Genomic DNA, 13,941 nt, shown 5'->3' with positions numbered 1-13,941 from the left:
GTTTCAGGAGAATAGTTCCGCCCATCCCTTCATGTCTTTAATGGAGGAATATTCTACCTTCAACCTGAAAGTTGCTAGTTGAACCTTTTCAAATTGCCTGAAGGCGACACGTGAAGGGACCGCCATCAGTCTTCAGTCGACTTTAGGGGGGTTGTAAAAGGTTCTTTCTCAGCTGTGGAGCAGCGTGCGACCATACATTTTTACAGAGAACCAGAGATCTGCTGAAGAGACGCTCTAATCGATAGAGGCCGCGCTGTCACAAACACTGTTTTTATAGCAGTTTTAACTCTACCCTCTCTTTAGATTTCCCCCTCCCAGAAATCTATTTTTGTCCATTTTTTTCCCAAGGTTTGTTTTTTAGAATGTGACAAATTCCAGCAGAAACCTGGTTTAAACCAGCGTTAGTGCGATCTTCATGTACCTCCAGAGTCAGTCTGTAGCGAGGACAAACCCTTCTTTCTCTCCTCCTGTCGTCTGGTCCTTTTGTTTTATGTTTGCAACAAGAAATTATTGCTTTGGATCGATGCTCCCAGAAAAACCTGCTTCATGTTTCTGCAACACAAGTCAGTGTTGTGTTGTGAGAAAACTCACATAGTTGCACCTCATCCAAGTGATGGAGGTCCTCCAGGAAACCTGGAAGGCTTTGAACAGCAGCAGCTCTGGTTCTGAGGCTGGAGAGAGATTTGTTCAGGAGTCACGCCGGACTGATCCCAACCTGCCGGGTCGGCTCTACCAGCCGGACTATAGCTAGAGCTTCTGAGCAACAAGACCGCTCGACTTATGAGACACTGTCTGTCCCAGCATGCAACAGGAAGACATTCACACAGAAACTCTAGTTTATCAATAAAGATTCATCCAGATGACCCGCCCTCATCAGGTTGAAGCCATGTTTCATCAGACAGAAGTTTTTTTTTTTTAGAAAATGACTATTCAGTTATTTTCTTCGTATATCCAGCCAGGACTGTATGGGGTTCCATTTGTGGCAAAAATATGTTGTTACTTCCACTGTCTGTTCAGAAGACATTGTCTATGTCTACTGAACAAGTTTATTGAACATTTGTTCACATTTATGCGTGTCCACCCTTTTACTGCCTTGAAGTTTGGGAAAAGCTTATTCTGTCCATACAAAGCTTTTGTTTTCTTAGAGAAAAAGCGATAAGAATAATCAACAAAAATGGCAGCAGAGAACTCACGAATAATCTGTTTGCAGAATCACGACTGCTAAAGTTTGCAGATTTAGTCGATTTAAAAACTTTGTTTATTTTAAAAGCCAAATTGAAAGTTCTCCTAAATATCACTCACTCAGTTTTTTATTAGTTTCAGAAGATGATAACAACAGGAGGAAAAACAATTTAAAGTGATTATGGAGTCGATCTATGGAACTCACACTGAAAGAAACTACAAGCATTTTTGCTTTCAAAATCAGAAATCATTTGAGACTAGTGCCAGAGAATTGCTGGAAACCAGACCGTAAGGCAAACATCCATCCGTTCATCCACCTTCCAAATCTCTTTTGGGGTCACTGAGTTGCTGGAGCCTATCCCACTAAAGATGGCGTCCAACCTAGGATGGATCAACGCTATTTATTTCAAATGACGAGACTCGCTTATATTTCTTAGCTACAGTCTCAGCACAAAATATTTCCCCAAAGCTCTGCATGTTGCCATGGTAACATTTTATGCAGAAGAAATCTTGTACTAGAGCAGATGTCCCCAAACTATGGCCCGGGGGCCGGTTCCGGCCCCCGGGCCATAGTTTGGGGGCCTCTGCTCTAGAGTGTATGTTTTTCATAAAATTTTAATAAAAAAGAAGAATGAAGGTTAAAAAGTTCATATTTGATAGGTTTTTAATGTAAATCCAACATTATTTATGTAAAAACCCAAAGCAGGACTAATTTCTCTCATTTGAACACATTTGATTTGACATCCTCTGATTAAAGTGACACGCGTTCCTCTCTCAGGCCATAGAATCCAGCCTGGTCCGGAAGTCCAGCGGGGGGCTGACCTACATAGCCGAGTGGAAGGGGGGGCTGCTGGAGCACAAGATGGGCCACCTGACGTGTTTCGCTGGCGGCATGATCGCTTTGGGAGCCGACGGCGCGCCTGGAGACAAGACGGGCCACCAGATGGAGCTGGCAGCAGAGATCGCCCGCACCTGTCACGAATCGTACGCCAGGACAGGTAACCCCCCCACGCACATACCCACACACTGCTGATGATGATGATGATGATGATGATGGCCATCTCTTTTACTGATACCTTCAGGATGAGTCATTTTAAAGTCCCCTCTGATGAAAATTGTAGTTTTTAACATGTATGTGTGAGAACAAATGTAATAAGAAATCATTTTGTTTTTTTCATTTCTGAGTATTTCTCCTTTTAAATCAATCAAACTGTCTTGGACAGACTCTGTTTGAATGAATGATCTTCTTTCCATCACAACAGCTCTGCTGCACATGCACTAAACCCTCATCTGGTCCGGCTAGCGTGCCTCAGAGGAGATTTTGGAAACAGAGGCTTCAGATCAGCATGAAAAATGACTTTTTAAGACATTTAAGTTGTTGGAATTTTCATAATTAAAACACTACTGGGAACATTTTTTTAAATGGGGACTTTAAAGACCCACTCCAATGAAAATTGTGTCTTTGGTGTTTTTAACATGTTCTTGTAGCATTTTTCTGACGGACACATATAATGAAATTTCCGATTAAAACTGCATTTCTGAGTATTTCTTTATTCAAATTGCTGTGAATCAGGAGCAGATGAAAAAAAGCTGTTTGAAAAAGATTGTATTTGTGATGTAGACAACATGCTGGACAGGCCACAAGCTCCCTGCTCTGCTCCAGGTTGGTGTAAGCTAGTGGGAGAGGATGGTAACCGAGAGCTCTCAGAAACAAGGAAGGCAACATGCTAGCTTATTTTGGCTAATTTAGAAATTGTTCCAGTTTTTTAGGCTAACTTGGAGTTAAGCTGATATTTTAGCATTATGCTAACTGTTTTGTCAAAATTAGACTTTAGGCATGTTTGGAGTATAGCTAATAATTTAGCTTTATGCTAGCTGTTTTGACAAAATTAGAAATGTTTCCAGTTTTTTGGGCTAACTTGGAGTTAAGTTAATATTTTAGCATTATGCTAGCTGTTTTGACACAATCAGACATTTTTCAATGTTTTTAGGCTAACTTGGAGTTAGGCTAATATTTTAGCATTATGCTAGCTGTTTTGTAAAAATCAAACTTTTTCAAGTTCTTTAGGCAATTTTTGAGTTTAGCTAATATTTAGCTAATATTTTAGCCTTATGCTAGCTTTTTTGGCTAATTTAGAATTTTTTTCCAGTTTTTTAGGCTAACTTGGAATTAAGCTAACATTTTAGCATTGTGCTGGCTGTTTTGTCAAAATTAGACTTTTTCAAGTTATTTAGTTAATTATTAAATTTAGCTAATATTTAGCCAATATTTTAGTTTTATGCGAGCTGTTTTGACAAAATTAGAAATTGTTCTAGTCTTTTTGGCTAACTTGGAGTTAAGCTAATATTTTAGCATTATGTTAGCTATTTTATCAAAATTAGCCATTTTAACATTTAGCTAATATTTTGGCAAGGTATCGACTTCAGTGTTTCAGCTATCAGCTAGAGCATCTTTAGCTATCAGTTTCAGCATTTTTTAGCTATCAGCGCTATCATCTTTACACTTACATTATCCCAGGTAATGCTATATATCTAGTTACTTTTATCATGATTAATTAGAGGCATGTTAACTTTTCAAAATTTGCCTTAATCTCATTTTTGGATTTGATGTTTGCTTCCGTGAAGTCTTTTAATTTCTGAAAATAAATCTACGAGTGTAAGTCGCACTTTTTGGAGAAAAGTGCAACGCTCTGAACCAAACCCGGTGAAATGCTGCGTTCACACTGAACTGGAGTCATGTGACAGATTCTCTTTTTTGACACGTTAAGTGTCATGCTGAAAGGTTGAAAGTGTGCTGTAGTAAAGCACAAAGCCACTTTTAAATTGTATTTTGATCTGTCATGAATTTGGATAAAAATACATCCAAATGAGCTCTTATTAGGCTTAAATCAAAGTAGATGAATTAGATTATCTAATTAAAAGTCATTGTTAAACAGATGATCAGAGTGGGTCCTCGGCTCACGTTACAGATGGTTTCTCGTGAACTAACATTTCCTGACCCGAGCCGCCCTCATCAGCTGTTGTTTCTGCTCTCTGCAGCCTTGAAGCTCGGTCCAGAGGCGTTCCGTTTCGACGGCGGGGTGGAGGCCATCGCCACCCGCCAGAACGAGAAGTATTTCATCCTGCGGCCGGAGGTCATCGAGACCTACATGTACATGTGGAGGTTCACCCACGACCCCAAATACAGGGAGTGGGGCTGGGAGGCAGTGCAGGTAAAACCCCCACTGTGGCAACTTCCACTCTGAAAGCCGTCACGCAGAGCTGATGTCACGCCACTCTTGCCTCTCCATCAGGCCTTGGAGCGGCATTGTAAAGTGGAAGGAGGCTACAGCGGCGTCAGAGACGTCTACTCCTCAAACCCGAGCCTCGACGATGTGCAGCAGAGCTTCTTCTTGGCCGAGACGCTCAAGTAAGACCGATTCTCCTCTTTTCTTTTTAAAACCGCTGCAGTCATCACGCTCCTTGGTGGGCGTGGCTCCTGCAGCCCTGAGCTAACAGTGGGGGGCTTCAAGCTGGGGTCAGACTCCAACAGCCTCTTCAAGCTCCAGAGAGAAGCGTCACTTGTGTCAGAAATAACAACAGAGATACAGAAAGCATCAAGCAGACGTCACTCTGCAGACCTGCTGCAGCAGCTTGATAACACAGATCCGCTGTTTCTGTCTGCGTTCAATAAATCCTTCACTTACAGTTATGGGGAAGCCATGAAAATGGTCGACACGTGAAAACAGTGAGGAATAAAAGATGGAAGCCTTTCAGAGAACTTATCTCTGCTGCTCTTCCCCTTCACGGTGGATACGTGTTGATATCAGATACACCAGGCAGCATCTGCAGCAGAGGCGGTGAAAAGCCTTCCAGAAATGAGGGGAAACTTCATTTGACTAAGCTGATGCTCCACAGCAACCAAACACAACGCGGCTCTGCTGGAGAAAGTTCAGGTCTCTGCTCAGGTCTCTGCTCAGGTCTCTGCTCAGGTCTCCACATGGGAGGTGGAGACCTGTGGTGGACTTTACTTTGAGTTGAAGGTTTTGAGCTGCAGAGACACTTTAGAGCAGTCAGTCACTTTAGACACAATCATCAACACAACCTACATTTTTCCTGTTTTATTTCTAATCCTGAGATGTAACCATTCAGTCAAACCACGATTCAATTCACATTTATAAAGTGGGGTCATCTGGACCCCACAAGACAGTGCGCTGAACTTTTTTTAATCATTGATTTTTGAGTTTCACTAATATCCATGGCAGACATACATCCTGTCCACCTTTGTCATGGAAGGAATCAGAAATCAGTATATGGGTGGAGTCATCTGGACCCCAAAGAGAGCGGAAGGGTTCGACTGCTAAACTGAAACCTCCATGAAAAAAAAAAGCATGTTTGGAAAGTTTCTCCAAGATCCAAACAAAATGAATTGGACAGAAATCTGGCTCACCTTTATAGTCGGACGAGGCTGAAGTTGGCGTCTGATTTTGAAGCTTCCACTTTGACAGTTATGAGTTCAGGGAAAATCTAAATCTCATTTTACTGGTTCCTGCAGGTCATTTAATCTCGTTTTATCTCTGCTGCCATTTCTTCTTCTGCCTCATCATCATCAGGCTGATTCCAAAGCAGCAATGACTCAGCATAAAAAGACAGACAGCTAATGACTGTTGAATTGTAACAGATGAAGCTAAATAATCGAGTTATTTTATTTAAAAACAATCAACAATCATGACTGTAGGATTTAAAAACAGTTCTGTTGAAGCATTGCTGTTCTAAATCTGAAGCAGCAGAAAGACGAGTGCAGGACTTGCCTTCATCAAATAACTGTTTAGTAACTCTCATTTTCTCCATGAGTGATGAACAGAGTGTAGCTAAAGCTGCAAGCTGCAGTTACCCCTCACTTCCTCTTCTTTCTGCTCGGCTGAGTTTGTGTGAAAGTCTGAGTTTTCTCGTGTGAACGTGTGAGAAGGCGCGCCTGCGGCCGTGTAAATGCGTCTGTCGGCCGCTGTGGGACGCCGGCTGACTGATGTCCGACTGCGTTCAAAGCAGGAGCAGAAATCACACCCACGCTTTCACAGGAGGTGTTTCCTAGAGTAACACTCCTTCATGGAGAGTTCTCACTTCAGCTGTGAAGATTTAGATTTTTGTCTCCTAAAGAAACAAGTTTCACAGGGAACTGAAAGAATTCTGCTTGGTTTTAAAAATGATGAGATGTTGTTCATTCAATGTAGGATTAAGATAAACATTTTGACTTTTAATTATTCTTTCAAAACTGAACAACTGTCTCCAGACTATCTAATGTAAATACCAGTTTATGTGACGGTGTTTTGTTTTTGAGGCTGAAGTTGCCTTCTGGTTTGTAGATTGCATGTTAAAGGCTGATTTGAACTGGTCCGTCTGCACTGCGTCTGCTGTCTGTCTGTGGTCCATCTGCGCTTTGACTGTGGTCCGTCTGCACTGCATCTGTGGACCGTCTGCACTGCGTCTGCGCTCTGACTGTGGTCCGTCTGCACTGCATCTGCAGTCTGTCTGTGGTCCGTCTGCACTGCATGTGTGGTCCGTCTGCACTGCATCTGCAGTCTGTCTGTGGTCCATCTGCACTGCGTCTGCGCTCTGACTGTGGTCCGTCTGCACTGCATCTGCAGTCTGTCTGTGGTCCGTCTGCACTGCATCTGCTGTCTGTCTGTGGTCCATCTGCGCTTTGACTGTGGTCCGTCTGCACTGCATCTGTGGACCGTCTGCACTGCATCTGCAGTCTGTCTGTGGTCCGTCTGCACTGCGTCTGCGCTCTGACTGTGGTCCATCTGCGCTCTGACTGTGGTCCGTCTGCACCGACTGTGGTCCGTCTGCACTGCGTCTGTGCTCTGACTGTGGTCCGTCTGCACTGCATCTGTGGTCTGTCTGCACTGCGTCTGTGGTCTGTCTGCACTGCGTCTGTGGTCCGTCTGCACTGCGTCTGCGCTCTGACTGTGGTCCGTCTGCACTGACTGTGGTCCGTCTGCACTGCATCTGTGGTCTGTCTGCACTGCGTCCGCATTTTGATTGTGGTCTGTTTGTGGTCCGTCTGCGCTCTGACTCGTCCGTCTACGCTGCGTCTGCGGTCTGTCTGCATTCTGTCAACAATCTGTCTGCAGTCTTTTTGTGTTCTGTCTGCGCTGTATCTGTGGTCTGTTTGTGTTGTTTCTCTGTTCCATTGACACAAAAAATGGAACGTTCAAACGGAATGTTGACATCACCGCCGTCCCGTCTGCGTCTGAAATTTGTCTCCAGAAGTTTTATTTCCAGTCCGTTGACTAGTCAATGTCATGGCAAAAATCCAGAAAATTGAGAAAAGGGTCCTGGTTTTAAAATACAACTTCATTTGTACCTTCTAAATAAAACTTTATCCAATTCCTTTTAATACTTACGGTGACATGCCCACACGATAACACTGGAGTCCATTTTCTCGATGGGCGCCAAAAGTTCAGTTTTTGCAGTAGAAAAGCATAACATCATGTATCAGAGGGAGGAAGGAGGGGGCGTGGGGCCTGATTGCTTAAGTTTTGGAGGAGTGAAGAGACCAGGACAAATTATTTGAGAGGGGCGGGACGAGGGGGGGCAGGGGGGCGGACCAAAGACGATGTAAACTGATGATCGCCACGCAATGGAAACCACAGACGGACCAGTGTAAATCTGAGGGAACAGTTGAGGAGAAATCATTTAACATGAAATCTAGTGAACAAATGAAAGTTTGAACAGACTATAGATATTTCAAAGAGAATTAAGATTCAAATAAACAAAGTTTCTAATTCTAAAAACCTGTTAAAGAGACATTTAAGAATTTTCCTTGAAAGAAATACTCAATAAATTAAGATTTAATAAAAATGTTCTGAGCCTGAATTGAGTCGTCTCTGATAAAATGGCGTTCTAAACATAAACCCTTAAATTTAGCCTTTAATGAATTTCTACAACTTAAAACCTTTTTTGTTTTATTGAATCTTAATCTAGAAAATGTCTGCATACAACTTTTTTTTTTTTTACTACAGGATCATTTTATTCTGACAAATAAAGGTTCCCTCAAAATTTAAGGGAAACAGACTCGTAAAAAATCCAATCTCAACCTCAGCCTCCTGCAGGCTGGTCTGTCGGAGAGGCTTAAATGGATTAAAATAAACAAACACATTCTTTTTAGAAGTTTTCGTACAGCAGCTCTTCTTCCGTCCGTTAATGTGCTGTCAGCTGTTGATGGTTGGACTCCATCAACCGTCTCCCTGATGAAAGCGTCAGCCTCCAAACTTTTAATTGATGCTTCTGTTTGCTTCCTCTCCTCGTACATCATCTCTGGATCCTCCGGCTGATGGCTTTTTCTCCTCCTCCCCTGAAGGTCGAGCTTAGCTTAAAAAGCGATGAGTCACTTCACTGTTTATTTACTCGTTTTAGGTTCTTTAACTTTTTGATGAAAAGCAGAGAGGAGTCGCCTCAGAGGCCGGACGCCGCTCGGCAGGGAAAACGACCGGAGCTAACCTGGAACGTTTGCTCCATCGGGGGGGCGGGTCAGACATCAGAGAAGGTCGGCGGCGCTCAGCCTCGGGTCTAATCCCTCTAATGTTTCTGGTCATCACGCTGAGCTGCTGCCAGTATTCATCGTCCAGCTGCTGCCAAGAGCTCGGCCATATTTCACTCCTCCGTCTGCACCTCCATCACTCCTTCTGGGGGGGGGGGCTACTTTCATTTAAACTGTGTCTTCATTAACACTACGGCTAGGTATCAATTAGAATTTCTAAAGACGATTCACAAGAGCCTGAATCAATTCAATTCAGTTTTTTTATTATTCTTTCGATTCTTCAATTCAATTTTAAGTTTACACATTTAGAAATACATTAATAATCTATTATATCTTTTGGATATATTTATATTAATCTGATCCAGTTCACATACTGTAAATGTATCAGTGAAATAATGAGATTGTTAATATCATACAGTGTTACATGGATTCTCTAAAGGAGAAGTTCTAACTAAAATGTTCAGATCATTAACATTGTAAACATTGTTCTGCTTCTCCTGGAGGACGTTTCAGTTTGACCACTAGGTGGCGATGGCGCTTTAACATTACACTTTTTTTTCAAGACAAATTAGCAAAGAATGAACAAAAAACAATGTTTTAGTCCCCAACCTTTCTCAGGCTACAGACCGGTTTAATTAGACGATGTTTTCACGGACCGGTCCGAACTGAGCCAAAGATGGTATTTTTAAGCTTAGAAATCAGTAGATATTTTTTATGCAGATGATGAAGATTCAATGAAACAAAGTCTTTGATTTGTAGAAATGGTTTTCTGTTTTGAAAAAAATTCCATAAAAGACACATTAGCTTAGCAATCTAGTTAGCTGCCTTAAGTCACGTGACCCAGACGGATGTTGTAAAACAGACTCGGGAAGCCTTTCAAAATAAAACTTCCTTCAGGATCAGAAAATAAACAAAGCAGAAATAATCTAAGTTAGCGCATTATTTCTGTCTGCAGCCCGGTACCAAGTGATCCACGGACTGGTACCGATGTCATTGTAACCGTTCCAGCGGTTACAATGACATCATTCTCATTTACAAACACATGAAGTACATCATGATGCAGCGGCGAGCTTTAACACCGGTCGCCATGACAAACGTTGAAAGGTGGAATGGTTGCTATGACCTTCCACCTTCATAACAGCTTTTATTGTGAAATGATTTGTGACTTCCTGCTTCGCTGGACGCCGCTCCCCATTCGTCTATTCAACCATAAACAGACATTTAGGAAGGAGACTTTTAGGAAGAAACAAGACAAGACGATGTATTTATTGTTACACAACAGCAGATTGCATAACAACATTAGTCACTGTCCCTCAAGACACAAAAATCATTCCAACAATCCACTTGACGCTAACGTGTTTGGAAACCTGCGACAGACGGACAGTAGAGGCGGCGGGCGGGCTCTAGGGCTGGCGAGAGCGTCCGAGGTCACGACGGGAAGAGTTTATGATCATGTGGGAAAGGTCAAAGGTCAGCAGAGGAAAATCCTGCAGCTCATCCGGCGTTTGGTTCAGTGACTGAACTCTCCTTTACATCAGGCTGGCGAGCGTTTGTGCTGACTCAGCACTCCTCCGTCTCTCTCTGGGTCGCAAGTTGCAAACAAAATATGAAGTGTTAAGAAAAAAAAAATCATAATTTGCAAATAAAAAGATTTAATATTGTAAAATAATTTTAGAATATTTAAGATTAATAATATTTAATGTTTAGGTCGATTGATAACAATTTCTCATCAACAACAACAGATTGATTATTCAAACATGACATATTCTAACATCAATAATTTAAATATTTACAATAAAAAGTCTAGATGAGGCACCAAGTTAATAATTATGATAAAAAGGCATCAGGAAACCCCTTCAAATAAATAAATAAAATAAAAAAGTGAAGTCAATAACATCTGCATGTTTTTAAATGCGTAGTGATTCATCTTGCTTTCGCCCTATCTTTGAAAACAGCAACAACAGACATTTTAAACTCGCTACACTAACATGAATAAATCCAGAACTCTGTTGGATATTTGAGTTTTGTTGATCCTTCTGAGTTCTGCTCAAAGACCAGAATGGTCTCCAAGCACAGCAATGTGAGACGGAGACACCTGATTGGATACAATCTAGACCAATCAGGAGGCTGTTTGGGGCGGCACAAACATAATGTTGACAATGTTGATATTGAAATCAAAGATAGGACGAAAGCGAGATGAAGCACTACGCATCTAAAGACGTTTGTGCTGCAAACGCAAAAATATTTTTTATTCTTAACACTTTACATTTTGTTTGCAACTTAGAACATTTTGATCTCAAAACTGTGACTTTTGTTTGCAATATGGTGGTACTAAAATCCCTCCACAGACCAGCTGTGATAAAGCCGAACATCCAGACGGACCGAGCTCAGAACCTTCAGCCTCACTCGTCCTCTTCCTCTCGTCTGCAGGTATCTGTACCTGCTCTTCTCGGAAGACGACCACCTACCGTTTGACCACTGGGTCTTCAACACGGAGGCCCACCCTCTGCCCGTCATCAGGAAGGAGCCGGCGGACCGGCCCAACGAGGTGGAGTAGGGGGCCCGCCCACAGACCTGCCATCCTGTCAACCTGAGCCTGGAGGAGCGGCGGCCGGCGCCGTCAGCTTTAGGATCGAACGGGAGCCGAGCTCCTCCTCTGATTTCCAAAACGCTCTCCGGGGAGCGATGATCTGCTCCTGACGACGATCTCCTCGGTGGATGAGACCTCCAAACCGATTGAGGCTCCTGGAATGACTCGGCACGACCGGGGCCTCCTCTTCACCGCTCTCCCGTCCTCCTCCTCGCCGTTTACGCAGAGCTTCCCTCCTCCTCTCCTGCTGGGTGTCCCCCCCCCCTCTCAGCTCACCTCCTCCGCCCAGCAGGACCTTCTCTCCTCTGTGAGGACCCCCCCGCTCCCCCCACCTTCATTCAAAGCCATACCGATGCGCCGCAGCTTTCGCTCGTTTCCCGCCTCGCCGTCATCTCCACACTCGGGTCTTCAGTCCGGTGCCTTCACTGTCGATGGAGGAGCAGCTCACCAAAAACCCAAAGAAGCAGCTCTCAGAAAAGTCCTGCAGCTCCGGAGCAGCTGTGGATTCCACGATTCAAGCTCCATCGTTCAATTCCAGAGGAGCTTCAGTCTGGAAGGAAGTGGAGGGTTGGTAAAACTCCCTCTACTGCACTGACATCTAGTGGTGAGGAAGTCACATTACAGATTCCAGAAAAATAACCATCTAAGCTCTGAAGCTTTTTCTAAAATCTCAGAAAAGAGAAACAAGTTTATAAACATAGAATCCGAATCCCTTTTTACCTCCTTCTTTCTGTCACCTGGACGGCATTCCTGCAGCGCCTGACGATGGATGTAAATCACTTGTTCTGATTAATTTATTTTGTGCTCATCAAGCCGACCTCTAGGGGGAGCCGTGGAGGAAATTCTTTCAGCTTTATTTTAAGAAGGGTGAATGTACCATCAAATGTGAAGAAAAGAGCTTTTTCTGTTTGTTTTTCGTGCTTTTATTGTTTAACGCTGTTTTATCGAACTCTGAAAGCACAAAAAAGTGAAGAGGAGGAGCGGCGCAGGGATGAAGACTCGCTGACCAAAGTCTGCAGACGTCATCAAACCCATCGGAAAATCGTCTTTTCAGGCAAAACCGTTTGTTAGAAATGAACTTTTTTAATTTAATGAAGACGTTTGAGCATATTTTTGTGGGATTTAGACAAATTTATGGAAATAAATGTGGAAAAGTTGAGTTATTTCAAGCATAGAAACAGTTTGTTTTTTAAGAAGTGAAGAATGAAAACTTTAACTTTGATTTATTTCAGTTTCTCAAAGTTCTGGTTCTTGCTTTGATGATTTCTGGATCTATGATGTTTTTGTGGAGATGTCTTCATTTTAACAAAAAAAAAATCTTATTCTGACAGAAAACAAATTGATTTTAACTTGTCAAAACAAAAACTAAAAAATGGCCAAATCTGAAGGAGGTTTGACATCAAAGATGCCGACAGGAAATTAATTTAAAAAAAAAATGAGCCAAGGAAAATAAAAAATATATATTAAAAAAAGGTCTACAAATAAAATGTGTAACTTGATTTAAAAAACAACAACAAAAACAAGAAAATTAGATTTTAAAAATGACCAGAAAAAAAAGATTTCCGGTTTGAATATTTTGATCTCAAAGATGGCAGATTATACAAAAACCTACCAGATAGGATTTATTAAATGACATTTTATCAGATTTTATTAGCATTCTAGTTCTTAAAAGTAAATTATAAAAATCTAAAACTTAAAGCCAACAGTTGATTCCTTTAAATCCTAAAATAAACTAAGAAAAAACTTAAATTTGAACTTGTTTTTCAATCATTGTTAGCTTTTATTTATCTAAGTTAGCCAAAGAACACTTCAAAAATGTAAAAGCTGAAGCTAATATTTTATTGAATCAAAGTTTCCAAAAGAAATCTCTAAATGGAAGTTCTTAGAAAAGTTCTGGTCTAAAGTCGGCCTTTGGTTTGGATTCTTGGAGTAAAACCAGAGGAAAAATGTTCCAGTAAAAACGATTTTAATGAGCTTTAACTGAGCAGTTTCATCTTTTCTCTTTTAAAGAGAATTACAATTGGGAAATGGTTGTGACAGAATATCAGGGCAGAAACATCTTAGAAAAAAGTCATAAAATTATGAGAAAAAAATTGGAGATTTAAAATGTCGTAATTTCACAAACTTTCTTTTTAAAAAATTAAGTTGTAATTTTGCAGAAATAAAAGTTTTACATTTATTTAAAAAAACTAAATGAACGTGATGCCCGTCCCATTTCTCTGAATTACCTGAAACATTAAACTTTAAATTTTTGGTCGTCTGTTATAACAGTTTAGAAGGTAAATCTGACGTTTTTTTTAAAGTGCAACTTTTTGAAGCACAAATGTTCACATTTTTTCTTTAATCATGCTTTATTCTAGCAAGATTTAGAGTTTTTTCTCATAATTTTACAACTTATTTCTCTTTTACTATTGAGGCCCAGATATTCTGTCGTACATTAAATATTAAAGAAAGAAAATATTTCTCTGATCTAAAACATTCTCCAGAGTGAAATAAACTTTTTGATAAAGTTCAATGGAGTAAAAAGTTTAAGATAATTTCTGATTTTCCGCTCTATTTTGAATCAGTTGTAGAAGTAGCCCCTCCTCATGTCCTCCAGAACACAACAGCGCTTCCTACTGGCAGCTACGTGGAACTGCAGGAGGAG

The 13,941-nt window shown here is 41.4% G+C and overlaps 1 protein-coding gene across 1 annotated transcript in view; it reads left to right on the top strand.

Annotated features, from left to right (window-relative positions):
- man1a1 (mannosidase, alpha, class 1A, member 1) overlaps positions 1–12,730 on the top strand; it is a 128,043-nt gene extending 115,313 nt beyond the window's left edge. The window contains exons 9-12 of the mRNA XM_024290774.2: positions 1,961–2,180; positions 4,222–4,394; positions 4,476–4,591; positions 11,135–12,730. Of these exons, the coding sequence (XP_024146542.1) occupies positions 1,961–2,180; positions 4,222–4,394; positions 4,476–4,591; positions 11,135–11,261 (636 nt within the window). The 3' untranslated portion in view covers positions 11,262–12,730. The remainder of the gene's footprint in view (positions 1–1,960; positions 2,181–4,221; positions 4,395–4,475; positions 4,592–11,134) is intronic.
- Positions 12,731–13,941: the final 1,211 nt, after the last annotated feature.

This window comes from Oryzias melastigma, linkage group LG24 (genome assembly GCF_002922805.2).
Source record: "Oryzias melastigma strain HK-1 linkage group LG24, ASM292280v2, whole genome shotgun sequence".
Taxonomy (NCBI): Eukaryota; Metazoa; Chordata; class Actinopteri; order Beloniformes; family Adrianichthyidae; genus Oryzias; species Oryzias melastigma.
The sequence above is the reverse complement of the archived record's forward strand: the minus strand, read 5'-3'. Positions and strand labels throughout refer to the sequence as shown.